The 24,099-nt window shown below is 34.4% G+C and overlaps 1 protein-coding gene across 1 annotated transcript in view; it reads left to right on the plus strand.

Annotated features, from left to right (window-relative positions):
- Positions 1-24,014, plus strand: part of MMRN1 (multimerin 1) — a 59,706-nt gene extending 35,692 nt beyond the window's left edge. Inside the window, exons 6-8 of the mRNA XM_019024933.4 lie at positions 4,176-6,164; positions 20,992-21,138; positions 22,385-24,014. Coding sequence (XP_018880478.2) covers positions 4,176-6,164; positions 20,992-21,138; positions 22,385-22,806 — 2,558 coding nt within the window. The 3' untranslated portion in view covers positions 22,807-24,014. The remainder of the gene's footprint in view (positions 1-4,175; positions 6,165-20,991; positions 21,139-22,384) is intronic.
- The last annotated feature ends 85 nt before the right edge of the window (positions 24,015-24,099 follow it).

Raw genomic sequence — 24,099 nt, forward strand, 5'->3', positions numbered from 1 at the left:
ATGGGAAATGACTAAATGTTCTTATAGAAAGAGTAATATTAATATTACCATTGAATAGTACCTTACACTCAATGATACTTACATATTCTTTTTTGTAAGACCAGAAATCTAATTTTCTAAATTTTACTTACTCTATATAGCATATAGAATGTATTTCATCAATATTTATTGAATAAATGGGTGACTGGTTAAATGCTAAGCAAATTTGCTTAGCAAATGCTAAGCAAAGATAAAAATACTTAAAAGGCTTTCTGGTGTGATTATCCATGTTATCTGATACAAAAGCTAGGACTATTTCTGTATAATTTATCTTAATTGTGGCTAGTTAGTCTTTTCTAATTCATTTAGCCTTTCCTTAGTACTTTAAGGCTGTGTGTCATATTGATTACTATTCTATATTTCATGTTTTGTTTTCTTTTTTCCATTACATACAAATTGATCTTTGGACTTTTAAACTTACTTTAGTTTCCTCTAAGTTTATAAAAAGTAAAATAAAATATCTTTCCCATTTTATTTTCATCTGGCAACATGGATCTTTAGGGTGCAGGATTTCCAGAGAAATGTATATCCATCTAAATGTTCATATTTACAGCTTCGTTTTTGTACAAGATTGTCAATATCAAGATGCTCAAACAATACATCATTCTATTTTTAATAATCACTCTTTCACATATTTTAATGTAAGTCCCTCATGTATTTTAAGTACTTTTTAAAACTTACTTACAAAATGGAGACATGTAGAGCCTATTTTTTTAATCCTAGGATGATCTTTCTTTAATAGACTACATAGTAGCTATAACTGATGGCAATATCCCATTGTACAGACTTTCCTGTCTAAAATGCTTTGCATTGTATTGTGTGTATTTTACATTATAGTCATTAATTATTGTGTTAGTCCATTTTCATATTGCTATAAAAAAACCCTGAGACAGGGTAATTTATATAGAAAAAGAGGTTTGATGGACTCACAGTTCCACATGGCTGGGGAGGCCTCACAATCAAGGCAGAAGGTGAAGAAGGAGCAAAGCCACGTCTTACACGGTGGCAGGCAAGAGAGCATGTGCAGGGGAACTGCTCTTTATAAAACCATCAGATCTTGTGAGACTTATTCACTATCATGAAAACAGCATGGGAAAAATCCCTCCCCATGATTCAATTTATCTCCCACTGGGTCCCTCCCACAACACATGGGTATTATGGAAGCTACAATTCAAAATGAGATTTGGGTCAGGACAATGCCAAACCATATTATTTCACCCCGGCCCCTTCCAAATCTCATGTCCTCACATTTCAAAACCACTCATGCCTTCCCAACAGTCCCCCAAAGTCTTCATTCATTTCAGCATTAACTCAAGAGTCCACAGTCTGAAATCTCATCTGAGACAAAGCAAGTCCCTTCTGTCTATGAACCTGTAAAATCAAAAGCAAATTAGTTACTTCCTAGATATAATGCAGGTACAGGAATTGGGTAAATACACCCATTCCAAATCGGAGACATTGGCCATAACAAAGGGGCTACAGGCCTCACGCAAGTCCGAAATCCAGTGGAGCAGTCAAATATTAAAGCTCCGAAGAGATCTCCTTTGACTCCATATCTCACATCCAGGTCACACTGATGCAAGAGGTGGGTCCCCATGGTGGTGGGCAGCTCCATCCCTGTGGCTTTGCAGGGTACAGCCTCTCTTCCAGCTGCTTCCATGGGCTGATTTTGAAGGTCTGTGGCTTTTTCTCATGCACGGTGCGAGCTGTCAGTGAATCTACCATTCTGGGGTCTGCAGGACAGTAGCCCTCTTCTCACAGCTCCACTAGGCAGTGCCCAAGTGGAGACACTGTGTGGGGGGTCCCACCCCACATTTCCCTTCTGCACCACCCTAGCAGAGGTTCTCTATGAAGGCTGTGCCCCTGCCTGGACATCCATGTGTTTTCATACATTCTCTGCAATCTAGGTGGAGGTTCCCAAACCTCAATTCTTGACTTCTCTGCACCTTCAAGCCCAGCACCACATGTAAGCCACAGGCTTGGGGCTTGCACCCTCTGAAACAATGGCCTGAACTATACATTGGTCCCTTTTAGCCATGGTTGGGACACAGAGCACCAAGCCTTGAAACAGCACAAAGCAGCAAGGCCCCCATGAAACTATTTTTTCCTCCTAGGCTTCCCAGCTGGTGATGGGAGGCACTGCTGGGAAGACCTCTGACGTGCTCTGGAGGCATTTTCTCCATTGTCTTGGCAATTAACATTTGGCTGCTTATTACTTATGCAAATTTCTGCCACCAGCTTGAATTTCTCCTCAGAAAATGAGGTATTTTTTCTTTTCTATTTCATCATCAGCCTGCAAATTTTTGAACTTTTATGCTCTGCTTCCCTTTTAAACATAAGCTCCAATTCCAAGCCATATCTCTGTGAATTAATAAAACTGAATGCTTTTAAGGGCACCCAAGTGATATCTTGAACTCTCTGCTGCTTAGAAATTTCTTCTGCCAGATATCCTAAATCATTTCTCTCAAGTTCAAAGCTCCACAGATCTCTAGGGCAGAGCAAAATGCCACCAGTCTCTTTGCTAAAGCATATCAAGAATCACCTTTGCTCCAGTTCCCAATATGTTCCTCATCTCCATCTGAGACCATCTCAGCCTGGACTTTTTGATCTAAACCATTTGACAAGTCTCCAGGAAGCTCCAAATTTTCTGACATATTCCCGTCTTCTTCAGAGCCCTCCAAACTGTTCCCACCTCTGCCCGTTACCCAGTTCCAAAGTCGCTTCCACATTTTCAGGTGTCTTAATAGCAGTATCCCACTCTATTGATAACCATACCCCACTCTGTTGGTAAAAGCTATATTAGTCCATTTTTATGCAGCTATGAAATAGCTGGGTAATTCATAAAGAAAAAGAGGTTTAATGGACTCACAGTTCCACATGGCTGGGGGAGCTTCACAATCGTGGCAGAAGGTGAAGAAAGAGCAAAGCCACATCTTACATGGCGACAAGCAAGACAGCATGTGCAGGGGAACTGCCCTTTATAAAACCATCAGATCTTGTGAGAACTCACTTACTATCATGAGAACAGCATGGGAAAAAACCCACTCCAGTGATTCAATTACCTTCCACTGGGTCTCTCTCACAACATGTGGGGATTATGGGAGGTACCATTCAAGATGAGGTTTGGGTGGGGACACAGCCAAACCATATTAATTATATTTTGAATTTGAATGGACATATCTTCCAGTTATGTGTACTTCATCACTAGATATTATAAATATATCTCTAGTATATATATCTTTTCTGTTTTCTTTGTATGCAAGTTTTTTTATATTTTAAATAGTCATTTTCTATTCTAAATAGTTATGAATATTAATAGTTGTGAATAGTCCAGTACACTTTTCCTGTTCCTTTTTTTCATGCTACATTTAGAGACTACCACAATTATGGCTTATGATTAACCAATGTTTTCTAATATTTGAGATAGTACTATGTGTTTCATTACTTGCAAGTTTTCTCTTCTCTTTTTGTTAAAAATTAATGTCATACTATAATAATATGTCAGGTGTATCTTGAATTCCTATTTTCGTTGGAGGAAGACTTAATTTTGAAATCCCCAAATCTCATTATTATTATTTTATTGTTATTATAAAACACTATTAAATCTTATGAATATTACTTCATTTTTCCTCATTTGAGAATATCACTAAGGTTTTTCCCTGCAGTCAATTTATTAGCTTTTATAAGCTCAAAGCATAAGCTCTGCAACTTAATTAGTAGAAACCTAACAACACAGTCATGAGCTAACACCAGGTATTATTTACTAAGGCAGAAAGCCCAAAGCCATTTATTTTCATACAAAATTAAAACTAGACCTAGAATTATTGTACACAAGGGTGTATTACTGAAGTCAGTAGTAGTTCCCTCATGTCTTTCATCCAAAGGACCTTAGTTTTATGGTTTTAGTATGTTCTAGTATGTTCTGCAAGTGATATCTCCTCTCAGATTTATTATTCAAGGAATTGATCACCTTTTATAAATTATAGTAATTTTTAAAATTTTATAAGTAAATGTAGTTAAGAGATATTTTTATTATTACGTGTTATTAATGTTTAATTTCAAACTTTTTATCGTTTAGAGATGCTTAAAATCTCATATAATTAAAACTATGTATTATTAATTATTTCTTTCTCTAGGTCTAAAATCCAAAAGCATTAATGTACTGATAAGAGACATAGTAAGAGAACAATTTAAAATTTTTCAAAATGACATGCAAGAGACTGTAGCACAGCTCTTCAAGACTGTATCAAGTCTATCAGAGGACCTCGAAAGCACCAGGCAAATAATTCAAAAAGTTAATGAATCTGTGGTTTCAATAGCAGCCCAGCAAAAGTTTGTTTTGGTGCAAGAGAATCGGCCCACTTTGACTGATATAGTGGAACTAAGGAATCACATTGTGAATGTAAGGCAAGAAATGACTCTTACATGTGAGAAGCCTATTAAAGAACTAGAAGTAAAGCAGACTCATTTAGAAGGTGCTCTAGAACAGGAACACTCAAGAAGCATTCTGTATTATGAATCCCTCAATAAAACTCTTTCTAAATTGAAGGAAGTACATGAGCAGCTTCTATCAACTGAACAGGTATCAGACCAGAAGAATGTTCCGGCTGCTGAGTCAGTTAGCAATAATGTCACTGAGTACATGTCTACTTTACATGAAAATATAAAGAAGCAGAGTTTGATGATGCTGCAAATGTTTGAAGATTTGCACATTCAAGAAAGCAAGATTAACAATCTCACCATCTCTTTGGAGATGGAGAAAGAGTCTCTCAGAGGTGAATGTGAAGACATGTTATCCAAATGCAGAAATGATTTTAAATTTCAACTTAAGGACACAGAAGAGAATTTACATGTGTTAAATCAAACATTGGCTGAAGTTCTCTTTCCAATGGACAATAAGATGGACAAAATGAGTGAGCAACTAAATGATTTGACTTATGATATGGAGATCCTTCAACCCTTGCTTGAGCAGGGAGCATCACTCAGACAGACAATGACATATGAACAACCAAAGGAAGCAATAGTGATAAGGAAAAAGATAGAAAATCTGACTAGTGCTGTCAATAGTCTAAATTTTATTATCAAAGAACTTACAAAAAGACACAACTTACTTAGAAATGAAGTACAGGGTCGTGATGATGCCTTAGAAAGACGTATCAATGAATATGCCTTAGAAATGGAAGATGGCCTAAATAAGACAATGACTATTATAAATAATGCTATTGATTTCATTCAAGATAACTATGCCCTAAAAGAGACTTTAAGTACTATTAAAGATAATAGTGAGATCCATCATAAATGTACCTCCGATATGGAAACTATTTTGACATTTATTCCTCAGTTCCAACGTCTGAATGATTCTATTCAGACTTTGGTCAATGACAATCAGAGATATAACTTTGTTTTGCAAGTTGCCAAGACCCTTGCAGGTATTCCTAGAGATGAGAAACTAAATCAGTCCAACTTCCAAAAGATGTATCAAATGTTCAATGAAACCACTTCCCAAGTGAGAAAATACCAGCAAAATATGAGTCATTTGGAAGAAAAACTACTCTTAACCACCAAGATTTCCAAAAATTTTGAGACTCGGTTGCAAGACATTGAGTCTAAAGTTACCCAGACACTCATACCTTATTATATTTCAGTTAAAAAAGGCAGTGTGGTTACAAATGAGAGAGATCAGGCTCTTCAACTGCAAGTATTAAATTCCAGATTTAAGGCATTGGAAGCAAAATCTATCCATCTTTCAATTAACTTCTTTTCGCTTAACAAAACTCTCCACGAAGTTTTAACAATGTGTCACAATGCTTCTACAAGTGTGTCAGAACTGAATGCTACCATCCCTAAGTGGATAAAACATTCCCTGCCAGATATTCAACTTCTTCAGAAAGGTCTAACAGAATTTGTGGAACCAATAATTCAAATAAAAACTCAAGCTGTCCTATCTAATTTAACTTGTTGTATAGATCGATCATTGCCTGGTAGTCTGGCAAATGTTGTCAAGTCTCAGAAGCAAGTAAAATCATTGCCAAAGAAAATTAACGCACTTAAGAAACCAACGGTAAATCTTACCACAGTCCTGATAGGCCGGACTCAAAGAAACACGGACAACATAATATATCCTGGTAAGCTGTTACTGAAAAGTAACTTTTAATCTCTCTTTTTACTTAAATGATATTTAATAGATCTGTACAGTTGAGCAAGACCATTAAACATAAAACTACATACTTGAACTTGGATAGATAGTCAAGTTGTGAAGATCACTGACATTATTTAAATCTGAATCTATCTTACAGTATTTCAGATATCAATACAAAACAAATATTTCTAGTGTATATTTGGTTATGTGTTTTTAAAATTTTTCTGACTAGACCTCTATAAAATAATTAAATTTGCTCCTATGGAATAATTTGCTTTGCACAAGTAATTAAACAAAGCTATTAGGCAAGGAGATCTTTAATAGACCAGACTTACTTATTTTGGCATTTTACCATATCTGATATGCAATAGGAACTCAGTAAATACCTGTTGAATGATCATCTGACAATGAATGTTCAGGAAATAGATTTGGGTAAATCATAGAAGGCCATCAATGCCAAGCTAAGTACTTAGACATGATTTTGTAAAGAGTAGGGTGTCTGAAAATTGGTATCAGTGGATTGGTTGTGATAAGAGCTGCAACTCAGAAGCATGAAGCTAGCAATAGTGTGTAGTGTGATTGCAGAGGTGATATTAGGGATGTTACTGAATGAATATTGGCAAGAGCCATAGAGGAAGCTCTAAGGCCGATGTGAGAAATGTTGGAAAGTTCCCATCAACAGAAACAGAGGGAGAGTGGCAAGAAAAATGATTTGAGGAACATCAAATCTTGATTCTGGTCCTAGATGTATTAGTAAGTTTCTGTGTTAGTTAATAGCACTAGGTAAAAAGTTCACCTCTCTAGGCCTTAGTTTCTTCCTTTTAAGTGATGAGATTGCAGTAGGTGATTTGTTGAGGTGCTTTGTAGAGATATGCTGAAGACTGCATCACTGTAAAAAAATCCACGATCTGTTCACAGCCTTAATGCATGACACTTGGAGAAGAGAGAGATCTAGACTTTCCCGATGTTTTGAATTTGGGAAATGACAGAATAGTGGTACCATTAACAGATGTTCTAAACACCAAGGAAGAAGCATGTATTTGGGAAGAAAGAGGAATTGTGTGGTGCATATAAATTGCATAATAGTACCTCTGTATGAAGGAAGTGTTTTATGAATATGGTTGTCATATAAGTAATATTGAATAATCTTTTCTAAATATGAATATCTCTTCATTCTTACAAAAAGAAATGGCTGTGTTTTTCTCATGAGTCTGCTGTTAAATTATAGCCCATTTGTATGAATTTTGTACTTTATTGCTTTTTAATTACAAAGGATGATCATTATTCTAACATAATATGACTTCATATTTAATGTATGAATGTTTTGATAATATTAAAAATAACAGAATAATAGAGTTGAATTATCTCTACTATTTAAATTAGTATATTTATTTATGACTCCCCTAGAGTAATCCGACCTAATAGAACTAATTTTACTTCTGTAGGAACATAGAAGAGACTATTTAGACATATATGTTTCCCAGAGAAAGGTAGTATCTCAATATAAGATGTTCTTAAAATAACAATTTTGGGAAATATAAGGAGTTGTTTTTTCCATACTATTTCCATTATTGGTCTTCATGTGGACACTTCATCATGATCTTCAATTAGCTATACAGCATGTGTGACCACACACCAGGCAAGCTATGTCATTTTTTAAACATATATATATATGTTTAAAATATATATATATATGCTATTTTCATAGTAAGTATAAAATTGAAATAGCCTCAAATAAATTGAGGAAAAACATTTATAGAACATAAGAACTTGCAAACTTTGATAATATAATGAATGCGTGTTAGGACATTATAAAAATTGTATCTAGATACTTATTGTGATTGACTCAATATTGGGCTTAATAGACTAATAATAGGAAATAACTCAGTTTTGATTCTTATTTTCCAATAAGGCTTTGATAACATTGCTTCCTGTTCCTTTATTTACTGAGTGTAGAACTTTTTATGTTCCTGTCTACCAAAAATAACTATTAAAGTTCTTTATTTTATTTAAGCAAAGATACCAATAATGATGACAAGGTAATAAAGATATACTGACCTAATTCCCACGTGCAAGGTAGATATTCCTTTTATGCCAGGCCGGGCCAGCAACATAATGTATGGGACCCTTTTTAGTGGGTGCATAGGTTTGCATGCCCATTAAGCCAGCCATACTTCCATGGGCCATAGAACAGATGTCAATCATTGGGCAGCTCAGCAGGTAAGGTCTATGAAAGATGATGAAACCAGTGGACTCAGGCTAAGTTCTCCTGTAAGAATAGAACAATTGCAGAATAAACTACTACTTTTGATACCCTGTTTTATACCAGGGGTAGGACACACTGTTTAAATTTGGCTGTTTCATTTCACCTTTGATATTATATAAGTATTATACAGCCACATTGCTCTCCCACATAACTAAAGCCAGAAGATAATTTATCATCATCTTATGAATCTCAGAGTCATATTATTCAGATTCTAGCTGCCATCATTTGCAAAATAAGTACAGTATATAGAAAAAAGCAATATAAATATAGTGTTTTAATCTTAATTTTAATAACTGATAACTTACTTTGAAGCCTGATAATATGAATACTGTAATAATATGACATTGGTTAGTATTCATTAACATTTACTGTATCTCAGGCACTGTGAAAATTCCCAATATTCATAACTTCATTTAACAATACCTGTGAGGTAAGTATTATTATTTATTCTGAAGATGAGTAAACTGACCCTCGGAGACATTAACTAAAGTATCCTGCCTAAGATCATTCAACTAGTAAGTGATAGAGCTTGGCTTCTGGCCAGCTAGACTCAGGGCTCAGTCCTCAACCACATGCTCAAAGAAATTATAGAGTGTGTTCACATGCCTTTCTTTTCTTTCTGTTTCTGTTTCATGCATCATATGTTCTTCAGTCTGGCCATATCTGAATATTCCATATGGCTGGAGCCGATATTTTTAGGGAGTTTCTTTTCTTGAAGATCCAAATACTGACAATTTGTTTCTGCACATGAGGAAGTAGAGGTGCTACTTTTCAGTTTGGCTTTTTTGGGATATGGCCAGTGGGTACTTATTGAAAGTCACCATCAGATAGTCACAAGCTCTTCCTTTGACTGACGAAGAAGAGGGACAAAATTCATTATTCTCATCCCTGCCACTTCCTTTTGAGCCATTCCTACATTCATTCATGCTATTTCTGATTCCTAGTAGGCCACTGATGATAAGATATTCTGGTTCAATTGCTAAATATTTGATTTGTTTCTAAACAATATTCTAATAGACACCAAGAGGTTTTTATTTCATCTTTGAAGATTTGTTTGTACAGCAATTGGCAGACTTATCCCTGCAGAGAGCTTTTGGCTGCTTGCCCTTCCAAAAGCAGCTGAATCCTGACTTAACACAATGTCAGCAGCTCACTGCTGAGCATGTGCACCTCCTGCTTGTAAAACCATTGGCTTTTTATTTCAACTTTTTCTCTAATGTTTATCAATTTAGCTCTCCTTCATAAACCTCTCTTATTATAATAATTATTCCTGTACTCCCAAGAAAGATTACTTTCTATAAAACATTTGGTAGTGTTTTAAAATGTAATTTTAAAAATTATCATTGATGTGAATATATGCTATTTAAAAGAGAAAAAATGAGGACCTAGTGAATATTTAACTGTCTTATATCACATTGAAACCATTTCTAAATTTTGTGACTCTGCATAGGGGCAGCTGTGATGACTAATGAGCCCTGAATTTGGAATCAGGACACCAGGGTTCAAGTCCTGCCTGGCAATATATTTATTTGTAATAAGTCATTTATTTTTCTAGGCCTTTCTTTCCTCATTTATAAAATAAGAATAACATACAAACCTTATAAGTTTATTTTGAGAATCAAGAATATAATCTGCAGATAGTGTATTATTAAGTTATTACTATATGATGCAATTTTCTTAGCTATATTCAATGTATATGCTTTTATTTTCTCAACATTTTCACTTAATATTTGATATATAATTATTTCCATGCATCAACATAGTTTACAAACTTATAGCATTTCATTGTTACTTATTATTACTTTGATAATTCACTGTGTTTTAAACTCCACATATGCTTATAACTTAGCTTATGGTCATCATGCAATGATAAATCAAAAAGAATAGGATACAAAATATAAAGACTGTGTAAAAACATGTGCATTGATAAGCACTGAAAATAAATGTCAAAGAATGGTTTTCTCCAAGCGATTTTCTACTATTTATATGATTTTCCATATTATAAAATATTTTCAAATATACCTCAAGATAACTAATAGGTTATCTTCTGTACAAAATGGCTGAATATAAGCCAGTTACATTTTGAAAGCTATCTGCTTCAATTTAGAATTTAGATGTGTTTTAGAAGTCCCCCAATACGTGTACGCATTTGGTAATTCAATAGAAGTGCTCACAGGATCTAGCATACCCATAGTGTTCACAGCTGTGGCTTATCATGGCAAAAAGTTCATAATAGGATCAGCTAAGGAAAAAGATACAAGCAGAGTCTGGAGAAATTTAGGCACAGGATTTTTTATGTTTATCCCTCCCATGAAGGACAACATTTCTGTGTGCTCTTTTTTTCTAGTCACACACACGTACACAAAATTAGTAACGTGTACATTAATTCTGCCCATACAAGCCCATCAGATACTCAGCACTCAAGAGTTTTATTGGGGGCTGGTCACATAAGCATCCTCTGCCTAGGACATACCAAAACTCCAGACTCTCAGAAGGGAAGCAGATATTCAGCATAAATCATATTGTTTGTACAAAGAGTCTGGGCATGGTGAATGACACTTAGGGAATGGAGAGAAGTCAAGTTCCCAGATGCTAACCAACTGCAAAATTTTCCAAGTAGGCCTTTCTAAAGATATCAGTCTCTGGCGTACGATGTTCACTCTTTTCTGCAGATTATCTTAAAGATATTCTTTGTGTCAGAACTGGTTAGGAGGCCTGTCTGCTGGGGATGGCCTCCCCAATTTGTGTCATTAAAACATATCAGTGTTGAAGGGAATAGTAAATGAACTAATTTTTGTTCATGGCTCTCTGGGAGAAGAACAGACTCCTCCAGATTTCCATATGATTCCCTTCATATGGAAGAATGATGACAGCTAAAGAGCGAATGCTGACAAAATTGACAACCTTTTCCGTCACCTTGTCCTCAGTAAAGTAGCCAGGCTATCTAAGGTGCATAGTCAGAAACCCAGACGTTTAATGATCACATTCTCTGAACCAAAATGTCTAACATTTGCTCTGACATGAAAAAGGAAATGGGATGGAATTCCAGGTTCCATTTACACAGTCATTGCATATGCTTGGGTTCTTTCCCAAGCAAAAATCCCAGGAGCTACTTCCCAACAATAGACAATTTCTTTGACACCAAGGATTTGAAATGAAATTTGATTCTTAACTTGTCTGTAAATTAAATGCAATAAACATATATTTTTGTACTGGTCATTAACTATATTATGAATTTAAAATTGTACACAATAGTATTATTTTGTAACTTATTGATTATCAAACATGAAAAGGAAGGTGGCAGGATTATTAAATTACAGATTGTAAATTTGCTATGGAATGATCTAAGTGAACATGATATTTTCATCCTGACAAAAATCACAGCATAGAAATAATAGCTGTGTAATATACTAACTGCATATGAAGTCTGAAAAACATACTTTAAGTTTTTAATTGCCAGTTTTACTATACATAGCTTAAAATGAGCTCTCCAAAGAAATAATTATTATTTTAGGATATAAACCTAATTTGAACTTTTTAATTCCAATTATGTTGACAGCATTGTTTTAGGGGAAAATATCACATGAAACTCCATTGATATCAATATTAATAAATCTAAACTCAAGTGTCTTTACCCTAAAATCAAATTACCAGTAAAATTATGACACAGTGTTTGGAGAAATAAAGCAATCAATGAAAAAAAAATGATCGCATGTTGTGCCAGAATGATAAAAGTTCTAAACTACACTTATTTTTTTTACTTTTTACAAAAAAGTAAACAATTGTTTTACAGTTAATGAACCTTCCTTTCAGAATTCTTTTCCAGACTTTATAATCTTAAACGAGTGTTAAGATTTGAGATTTGCATGGAAATTTAGATTTGAGAGGTATTGGCATGAAAATGGTGTTTGGAAACTCTGGGTGTGGGTGAGCAGAGCCAGGGGACTCATGTAAGAGCAGAGTCAGAGTAAGAGCAACCTCTAAAGCATAACTGGAGAGAGAGAAGTCTGGAGAGAATATCAAGAAGAAACAAAAGAAACAGGAGGATAAGCACATCTGATGTGGACGTTAGCATACGATTGCATTTTCGAGGCCTGCCAAAATAAATTGGAAGTTATAAAAAATACTTACTATCCCAAATCATCATCTGAATAATAATGAGACATCAACACTACCTTTTACATATAACCTAAATTCGGTGACTTTATTGTCAACTAAGAAACTGCTTGTACACAATCATGTGTACGTGTATTTAGTCATTTATTTGAATAGGAAATTTGTTTGAAAATGTGAAATTGCAGATTTACCTCAAGAAGATCTTTGTAAAACACCTTCCTAGATGGATGCTACAATAAAGACGTAAGATAATTTCTATTATTCATGGTTATATTAGCTTAAAATGTTGTGCTAAAACTTCTTAAAGCAGTTTTTGTTTTAGGACCCAAATGAATTATTTTTAGAATTATGAGTATTATTGGAAAGTTATAATGATTCTTAATTTTCCAACTTGATTCAACAAATATTACTTAAGTCCTAAGTGGGATCAAGTTAGAAAGCAAGGCTCTGGCTCAGAAAGCTTTGTAATTTTTTGTTCTAGAAGAATTTGATAGTGAGGCTGGGAGCGGTGGCTCACCACTGTAATCCCAACACTTTGGGAGGCTAAGATGTGCAGATCACTTAAGGCTAAGAGTTCAAGACCAGCCTGGCCAACCTGGCGAAACCCCATCTCTAATAAAAATACAAAAATTAGCCAGGTTTAGTGGCACGTGCCCAACTACTAGGGAGGCTGAGGCAGGAGAATATCTTGAACCCAGGAGGAGGAGGTTGCAGTGAGCCGAGATCATGCCACTGCACTCCAGCTTGGGCAGCAGAGCAAGACTCTGTCTCAAAAAAAAAAAAAAAAAAAAAAAAGATGGTGAAAGATATACCTATCGAGCCGTGCAATGTTCTGTTATATTTTATCCTTTTTTTGATATTTTGGTATGTGCATAAGAATACCATATTATTATGAAGCTATTTTGAATGTGAAAGAAAAGAAACAACATACCACAGCATATTCTAACTATTTATCTAACTTGTATTCAATTTTTGACTTTTGTACATTTTAATTTTTTTCTCTATTTTAAATAGTGCCACACTAATTAATTTTTGTGACCATCTCTAATCTTATTTCCTTAAGATAACATCCAAGAAGTAAAATTACTGGTGCAAAGCCCATGCACATTTTGAAAGAATTTGATAAATATTGCCAAGTTTCTCTTCAGAGAGTATCAATTTACGCTCCCTTGAGCAACTTATGAAAGGGCCAAGTGTTATACCTGTGTGCACATATATACACACGGGCACGTTAACTTTGCCCAAAAAGTTTGTCCAAAAAATTAAAAAATATTTAAATATGAGACTTTTAACAGACAATGATGACACTATGGATATCTTTTATTTTTATCATTTTAATAGGTGTGCAGTTATATCTCATTGTAATTAGGGAAGCAGATTTCACAGCTATATGGATGAGGGTTGTTTAGAGGCAGGCAAAGTGGTGTTAAGACGGCTGTAATCATCTAGATGTGAGAAAATGAGAGCATCAATTAGAAAAGTTAATGGGGATGGAATGGAAATCAAAGAGCAGGGAGATTACTTTTGAGAAGTTACATTTGGTAAAATAATAAGTTTTATAGACAACAAAAAAGGTGGGATGATGAACTACAATATTCTTAGTGATTTTGAAATCCTAGGTGGGAAATTAAGGGACTTGAAACAACGCGAGTTTATTTGTTTGTGGTATAACTTACGTTTAGTTAAATGTACTAATGTTGATAGATAGCCTATGAGTTTTGACAAATACATAGTCATATAACCTTCACCATAATCAAGATAGGGATCAGTTCCATCACCACCCCAAATTTCCTCATGCACCTTTGTAGTCAAACCTGTTCCTACTACCAAGCACTGGCAACCAGTGATCTGTTTTCTTCCCAGACAATTCTATTTTTTCCAGAATATGTAAGAAACAAACTCATACAATATGTGGAGGCTTTGGAGTCTGGCTTCTTTCACTTCACGTAACATATCTGAGATTCATCCATGTTCTTGCATGTATTCATTTTTATTCATAAGTAGTGTATAGTATAAATATATAATTTCTTTATCTATTTACCAGTTGAAGGATCTTTTTTTGGTTGTTTCCAGTCTGGGGTTACTGTGGATAAAGCTGCTATAAACATTCACATACAGGTTTTTGTATGAATGTCAGTTTTTGTTTCTCTTTTATAATTATACAGCAGTAGCATAGTTTGGTTATAAGATACATAGTTTTAACTTTAGAAGGAATGACTAACCACTTGGCATTTCCATGAATAATATATGAGAATTCTAATTGCTCCAAATTTTTGCCAGCACTTGACATTGTCGATATCTTTCATGTTATTTTAGTAGGTACATAGTTATATCTCACAGTGGTTTTGATTTGCATTTTCCTAGTGACTAGGAACACTGAACATATTTTAATGTATTGGCCAGACAATGTTTTTAATTCTTCTCTTGATTGATGGTTATAACTCTAAAGAAAAAGGATAAATCAGTTTACGATATCAAACAAAAACATTTAATTTCCTAGGTCACAGCTTAAGATAACAAAATAATAGCAAGGGATAAAGTAAATCCTTTGGGACAGGTCTAAGATATTTGCTGAAGATTGCTGATACAACTAAATGTGCCTTAAAGTAATATATGAAGGGTTGAGGAAAAAAGATCCCAGAAAACAATATAAGAAACAATTGGTGTGATATAAGAATACCAAAAATAAAAACTGACAGTTTGAAGGAAAAGCAGTAAACATGGTTTGAAACAGTATTTCCATCCATCTATACACCAAAGAACACAATGTTAGTAATTAGAGCAATGCATTTGAAAACTTAATAAAAACAAATAAATATTAGTATTCCTAGAAGTTGCTGGCAATGGGCATATGAAATATTTCTAGAGCAACAGGAAGATAAGCCTTATTTGATATAAACAGTTTTGACAAATGGGGAAGCATAATAGCACTGAAAGTTAAGAATGTGTCCATTAATATGGAAATGAAAACATTTTACAGAGCATTGGAATCAGGATGAAACATAAAGAAAAGTGCAAATGTTGTGTGGGCATATTACCTAGGAGCAGATTTGTGTAATGCTTTCATCTGTGTATTATAAAATGGGAGGACAGGCAAAACGATAAGTTCCCTCGCTAGTCTCTTGGAAACTCCATTGTGTTCTAGCAGAGATCAGTTATCTGCCCTCTACAATGTTACTGTTTACATGAAGAAATTAAGATTTTGATGCTAAAGTAGAAGTAAGCAATAAAATATAAAGTAAAATTAAAATAAAAGTATATGATAGATAACATTATATGTAATAGAAATAAATGTAAGACTACAGTAGAAATCATCAACACAATGTATCCCTTTATTCATCAAATTCCTGTTGAATGAGTTCTGAATGAGCACTGAGGAAAGTTGAGTGAATAGAGCGGTAAACTCAACACAGCCCCTCTTCTCATGAAGTTCATACATTAATCGAGTAATTATAATAAAAAATGACAAATATTAGGAATGACAGGGTGCTTTGAAAATGCAAGGTGCTCTCCAATTAGTTCAAATATGTACATTTATGAAATACGAAACTAGGATTAATAGAAAATTGTAACTAGAGCACATATTAGGGTCCAGAAAGCAAAGACCAGAATAAATTGAAACTTATAAATGAAATATCAGTTATGCTACTTGCACAGTGGTAGAATGTTGACTTGGAAGAACTATTGAACTAATTGCACTGATCTCCATTTAAAAAAATGGACAGGAAGGAGTTTAAGAGGTTATTGAAGCTCAAGGTAAGGGGAGAAGTTGTGGAAAGTTTGCTTAAATGGATTCACTTCTGGGCACAGTGGCTCACACTGTAATCCCACATTTTGGGAGGCCAAGGCAGGTGGATCACCTGAGGTTGGAAGTTTGAGACCAGCTTGGCCCACACGGTGAAACCCCATCTCTGCTAAAAATACAAAAAATAGCCTGGCATGGTGGCGCACACCTGTAGTCCCAGCTACTTGGGAGGCTGAGGCAGGAGAATAGCTTAAGCTCAGGAGGCGGAGGTTGCAGTGAGCCAAGATCATGCTACTGCACTCCAGCCTGGACGACAGAGCGAGACTCCATCTCAAAAATAAATAAATAAATAAATAAATAAATAAATAAATAAATAAATAAATAAATAGATTCATGTCTCTAGGATAACATGACAATGATAGCATAGTATCAAACTCTGTGACATTTGAGAAACTGGGAAGAAGGTTGAAATTTGATAAGAATGTGGTATTCTATTCCATCTTTTATTAATTTGTCTATTCATTTTTAAAACTACTTTAGTATTTTCTATATGTCAGGCACTGTGCTAATAAGGTTGATATGAAGTTTAAGTCATAGAGAACATGATCCCTGACCTCATGAAAGCTCATACTCTTGTTGGAAGTAAGAAAGACACCAAAGCAATTACAGTTGAGTGTGATAAATTCAAGAAGACAACTTTGGAGCATCAGGCAGAAATGGAGAGAACTAAAGTAATTTACTCGTAGGGATGAGGAAAGATGTCAAAAAGAAAATGATGCTTTATTGGAGTTTGATTTTTGTTGGTAATTCAAGAACAAGTAGCCTATTAAGCACAAATATGAGCAGGTACTTATAAAGGTACCTAACCATTTTTTAAGCGTTTTAATAATAAAGGAGAAAAATAAGTCAGGTGGTGTACAAAAGTTGATTTTGTTTTGTTTTGTTTTGTTTTTTGAGATAGAGTCTCACTCCATCGCCCAGGCTGGAGTGCAGTGGCGTGACCCTGGCTCACTGCAACCTCCACCTCCTGGGTTCAAGTAATTCTCCTGCCTCAGCCTCCCGAGTAGCTGGGATTACAGGCACACACCACAACACCCAGCTAATTTTGTATTTTTAGTAGAGATGGGGTTTCACCATGTTAGCCAGGCTGATCTCAAACTCCCGACCTCAGGTGATCTGCCCGCCTCAGCCTCCCAAAGTGCTAGGATTACAGGCGTGAGCCACCGTACCCAGCCAAAAGTTGATTTCTAACTCATTGTATAACAAAGTACAAATAGCTTCAGTTGGAAAATCAGTGCAGGCAATCTTTAGTTGTCTGTTATAAGGCTCTGTACTTGTCACTAATCCATTTGGTATTTTTTTTCTAGTAGGTATTTTTATCCATAACTTGGAGGAACGCATGAGACATAAATTTGGAAATGATAACAAAGATAGGGGAGGGTGGCTGAAACATCTCATACAGAATAAAACTGAATGCTTTCTATGGACAGAGATGGTAACTCATGTCTAATAAGATAAATTTTATTATCAATAATAATTGTAAATTCATGTTTAAATGAATTAAATAGACATGAGATTTTAGAAAGCTTCAATACATCAGAGCACAGGAGACCTGTTATGAGACAGTGTGATACAGATGCAGAAATAGACAATGAATACTTTAATGCTTGTGTTATCTTGACAGAAGTGTAAGTTCATTTCAGCAGGGGTAACTAGCAATTGCTACCATAACCTACTATGCTTGGGCTCCATTGGTACAATATGTCCAGTTCTGGGTGCCGTGGACATGATTTTATATTTTAAAATGTGATTATGTTGGCAGAGACTTGGAAAGTCCAGACATACCTAAAATAGCAAAAAGAGGCACAGAAAGGAACTTAAAACAGAAGCAGTCGAAGCAGGTACAGACAAGTGGCTGAGGCATCCTCAGCAGATAATCAGTAGGCACCATGAAAGATGTCCTAGAAGGCAAGCTGTGTGCAGTCTCAAGAAGTTTGGGCTACTGTAACAGTAGTAGTAGATGCAGACCTTCAATTAAACTTAAGCGTAGCCCTACTCCAGATGAATGACCCTAAAAAGAAATTGGAAAATGGGGTAAAATAGCACCCTATGAAATGACTCAAAGAACTACAGCAAGGCAAGACCCAATTCCTAAAGTAATGGAACACAAAGAAGCAAAAAATGGAATGCTGCTCCTGGACATTAAATAGCAGGCAGAATCCTTGATCCTGAAGATTCAGAGTAGAGCCAACAGCAATGCAGATAAATCTATTTTTTTCTACAGTTTCTTAAGTTCTCCTTATAGCACAGCTTTGATCCCTGATTCATGAACCGGGCCAAGGTTACAGGTGACTGTGATTTTTTATATTTGGGAAAATTAAAATTATAGAGCTGATCAAATTACATAAATAAGTTAGTGTTCCCCCCAACTCTACTGCACAATTGATACATTCCTAGTGAAACCCATTAATTGAAACTTCTGCTGTGAGTTGATCACTGTGCTAAATTCAGAGAATGTAAAAATAAATGAAGCAAATGCTTTGATACAGAATATTCACATTACTATAGGTAATGAAAAGTCATTGATGTTTTTAATGCAGGAAAATAAGGGGCAAAGTTCTGGAATGTTAATGAGCAGCAAAAAAGGGATTTGATAATCTATTCACATGCAGCAAAATGAGGTTAAATGAATGTTAGCCAGTTGAAATATTTGTTAAAAGGTATTACACACATGTAATATTTTAATACTTTTCTTAATAAGGAAAATAGTTTATAGAATATTGCAGAGAATATATCAAGATAATTCTGATTAATTTCTCATTACATAAGTACAATATTAATATATTTGCTTTGCAAAATTTAATAATACAAGCATGCAGTTTGGTCACATTTTATGTGAATTTCAATTATATGGCTATGAAACAAAATGTATATAAAAATTTATAGATCTCACTTCATGAGAAAAATATTACACAAAGCAAATAACTTCCAAATTAAAAATCATCAACAATCACCTGGTTTGAAATGAGTGGATGGTAAACTACATCATTACCATAAGGTGGGACCAGAGTAACTGTGGCAAGTAGTATAAGCGCTGAATTCTTCTGACCTTGTTTCTGCATTTACATAATTATGCATTATGTTTATAACCATATTCATAATTTGAAGCTTTCACAACAAATGAAATTATTCTATATGTAATGTGTGAGCTGTAACTTTCTGTCTTCAGTAAACCAAACCTGTTGGGGAATCTACCTCATTCTTTAATTGCTGTCTAATATTCCTCAGTGGGAATATGTTATAATTTATTTAACAAGTCTTGCATCAGTGATCATTTAGGAGTCTTTAAATTTTTCAAGAATGCAAATGATATCATTTTGAATTGAAGAATTGTCTTTGTGCACATGGACAAGTATGTCTGGAGTATATATATACTGCCAGAAGAAATGTTTGGCTCAAAGTAAATTAACCTTTTTAATACTGATAAATATTGTCACATTGTCCTATTAACAGCTATAGCAGTTTACACTCCAGCCAGCATTGCATGAAAAGGCCCATTTTCCCTTATATTGACATGACTGGATATTTTCTATGTATCTTTTTAAATGTTGCCACCTTATATTTAAATAATGTTATTATTGCTAAATTTATTATTTCTGAATTAGTAATGAGGTTGCATATGCTTTAAAACTTTTAGTGACCTTTTGTGGGTTTTGTTCAATGATTTGCCTACTGATACATTCTCCATTTTTTAACTTATTTTTTTCTGATCTTTAAGTGAAGACCATTTTCTTATTTTTATTTATTTTTTATTTAAAAAATTAGAGATGGGGTATCACTATGCTGCTCAGGCTGGTCTCAAACACCTGGACTCAAGCCATCCTCTTGCCTTGGCCTCCTGAAGTGGTGGGGTTACAGGTGTGAGCCACCGTACCCGGCCTCATTTTCCATTTTTTAAGGGAGAATTTTTTTTTCTTTTCAGAGTTTTTCATATGTTACGAATATTAGTCATTAGATTGCCATGTCTTCTAATTTTGTAACTTATCATTAAACTTTGAAAATGGTGGTTTTCAATGCAAATGAGTTTTAATTGTTAGGTCAAAAATGACAATGTTTTTCTCTTATGGTTTCTGGGTTTTGTTTTCCTTTGCTTTGCTTTGTTTTGCTTTGAAAGAATTTTTTAAAATTTTAAAGCTCTAGAAAGATATTCTCCTTTTTTGTTTTAATGCAATGACATTGGTTTTTTTATATTTAGTATTTTTGTATATGTGGAATTTATGTTTTTAATATATATTCAATACCACCTTAGCACCATGTATTGAACAGATATTTTTCTTCTCAGTGATTTAAAGCATTACCTTTATCAAGTACCAGTTTCAAATATACATGATTTGTATTGAGATAATTCTATTCTGTTCTGCAGTTGACAAGAATGTTAACATTTCACACCAATAAATGTAATGGATCACAGAATTTTGCCCACTTTACTGAAGGAGATAGAGAGATCAGAGCTAAGGAATTTGCATGACGTCCTGTGCCCAGATCGACAGGCATCCTGGGCCGTGGAGCCCATTTTTCTTACTTAAAATTCAGTCTTTTTCCTATTCTGCTGCAAACTACAATTTGAGATCAACAGGAAAATAGGTCACTTTATTCTCTTTTACCTTGATTCTTTTTCCGTAACAGAGGAGTATTCAAGCTGTAGTCGGCATCCGTGCCAAAATGGGGGCACGTGCATAAATGGAAGAACTAGCTTTACCTGTGCCTGCAGACATCCTTTTACTGGTGACAACTGCACTATCAAGCTTGTGGAAGAAAATGCTTTAGCTCCAGGTAAAAAAAAAGTATACGCATCTTTGGATTTGCTCATTGTCATAAATAGAAACACGTTTTGAAAATATTTATTAATGAATATTTAAGCCTGCTTAATCTGGATCCACTTGACAATTCCTTTTACTTTTTCGAAACTTACTGAAGAATGTACCTGATTTACAAGTGGAAATGTTTTTTTGTTAGGCAAATTCTTATTCACATGCACCTGTTGAAATTTTCAATATTGCTATATAGAGGCAGTTTATGGAAAATTCTACCCTCTCACAAACTTTTTTTCTCTTGTGCATCCTAAAAATATATGGATGTATATATCTGACTGATAGAAACACTTTCTCCTCAAACAAGTAGTTAAAGAAATACGCCTTTGATTTATGTCTGGTATGGTCATTTAAATGAGGCTTTAATACATGCTTAGTAACACGTTTTCTGTGAAGGTTAAACTAATGGCGCCATTTTGACTGTGTGAGAACTGTTAGAACATGCTCAAAGGTATTAAGTAAAACAAGATGGCTTTTTTATTTATTTAAATTCATAAGTATTGGTGCTTTGGATTTACTTCAAGAGTGCACCATTTCTGATTTTTATACAGAAATTTATGTGCAGCATAAAAATGTGTTATTTAATGACTGCAAAAAAACCTATTTCAAATCAGCTTTTTCTTAATAATATCCTGCATAGTGAAATGTAAATTTTTTAGTCTGTTTTTAGATCTCAGCCTTTGTAAGTACAATTGGCATTAATTACACAGAAAATTGCCTTTGTCTACTTTGCTACAGTGAATATGACTTTATATGGTTTTCGTTTTAGCCTTTAGAAACTGCTTGACAAGGTGCCGGAAAAAATGTTTCTACATCATGTCAGCTTCAATTCCTGCAAGGGGCTTTAAAACATTCTGACATAACCATAATAATCATAGAGTGCTTTGAATTCCTTTATCTCTGGGGAGATCAAAGCAACATGCAAATTATCTTTGAGGCATTTGTGTGAGGAAGGTATCAAATGTAATTTTTATTCTATCCTGATCTAAATGGAGAAACTGAGGCAACAAGAGGCTAAGCAATTTAGAGTAATTTACCCCAGAGAAGAGACAGGCATTGAGACACGTGCACCTTTGCTAAGTTTGATGGATGGCCTTTCTCTTCTGCTAAGACTTTTTGTAACTGAGATAAAAATGACGAAGATATAAGGAAAGACAAAATAAGATAAAAACATGAAAATTAACTCTTGCCATTTTTTCCTCTAACAGATTTTTCCAAAGGATCTTACAGATATGCACCCATGGTGGCATTTTTTGCATCTCATACGTATGGAATGACTACACCTGGTCCTATCCTGTTTAATAACTTGGATGTCAATTATGGAGCTTCATATACCCCAAGAACTGGAAAATTTAGAATTCCGTATCTTGGAGTATATGTTTTCAAGTACACCATCGAGTCATTTAGTGCTCATATTTCTGGATTTTTAGTGGTTGATGGAATAGACAAGCTTGCATTTGAGTCTGAAAATATTAACAGTGAAATACACTGTGATAGGGTTTTAACTGGGGATGCGTTATTAGAATTAAATTATGGGCAGGAAGTCTGGTTACGACTTGCAAAAGGAACAATTCCAGCCAAGTTTCCCCCTGTTACTACATTTAGTGGCTACTTATTATATCGTACATAAGTTAGTATGAAAAACAAACTATCACCTTTATTGAGAAACAGCCAGTGTTTTCATTTATCTTTGCTTGCATATCTGCTCTGTTTTGGTTTTTCTGCAGGAAATGAAAATCAACTTGTTTTTTTAATATGAGTAAACTTGTATGTCTATTTTATAAAATTATTTGAATATTGTTTAATGTCTGAATATGAAGGAGTTCTTGATCCTAAAGAAATTTAGTGGCACAGAAAACAAAGTGAATTTGTTAGCATAATTATTCCTATTCTTATTTCTTCATTTTAAGTCATTGCAATGGAAAGTAATACTATAAAATGGTAATTACAACATATTATCAGTCACAGTTTTCTTTCCAATTAAACACTTAACTTTTGTTATTCCCTGTATATAAATATATAACACACATTTTCTAGATTCACAAATTTAAATAAATTACTCAAAAAATGAATATTGATTTTGTAAACTTTTATTTTTACTCTTTACGTTGAGTTGATCAATTTTCCATACTAAGATTTTCATTCAGAATCAAAATTAAGAAAGTTGAACTGAAAATATGAAAAATGCTTAACTATTGTTCTCTTCCTATAATTCTCTAATTATAACATAGTAATTTACATGTAGTTGGACATGTACACTCAAGTCTAAGACTATGTGAGTGGATCATTTACCCCCCCACACCCCACAACATCTATAAGGGGAAAAAAGTCTTTTTCTAATAAGTATTCTTCTATGGTAGTACCTAGAGATCTGCCCTTCTTCTTTTAAAGGGTAAGTCATAATCTGTGTAATACTACAGTTTATGGGATGCTCACTATGCCCTGTTTCTCTTCTAAACAATTTACATGTAATGTCTCATTCCTCACAATAACCCTTGTAAAGTGGGCATGATTACCATGATTTTTATAGTTGAAGAACCTAAGACACAGAGACCAAGGCCCATGAGCTCATAGGGCTGAGGCAGGATTTGGAATCAGGCCATGTCTTCTCCAGAGCCCACATCCATCCTTTCTCTATATTGCCTCCCACAGATGTGCTAAAATTTATTTAGCTAATCCTTTATCCTCTATTTGTGTTGTCTCTCATTTTTTATTACTACAATATTACTGTGGTGAACATGCTTAAAAATACATTCCTTGGATATCTGACAACGTGTTTGTGAAAAACAGATTTTCATAAGTAATAATAAAAATAATAAAAAAAAGTTTTGGTATGGTAAGCCTTTTTTATGAACTGATTTGTTTCATGATCACTATAACATAGTGAATTACATATTAACCTATGATATTTGTACTACATGTT

Source organism: Gorilla gorilla, chromosome 3 (genome assembly GCF_029281585.2).
Source record: "Gorilla gorilla gorilla isolate KB3781 chromosome 3, NHGRI_mGorGor1-v2.1_pri, whole genome shotgun sequence".
NCBI classification, from domain to species: domain Eukaryota; kingdom Metazoa; phylum Chordata; class Mammalia; order Primates; family Hominidae; genus Gorilla; species Gorilla gorilla.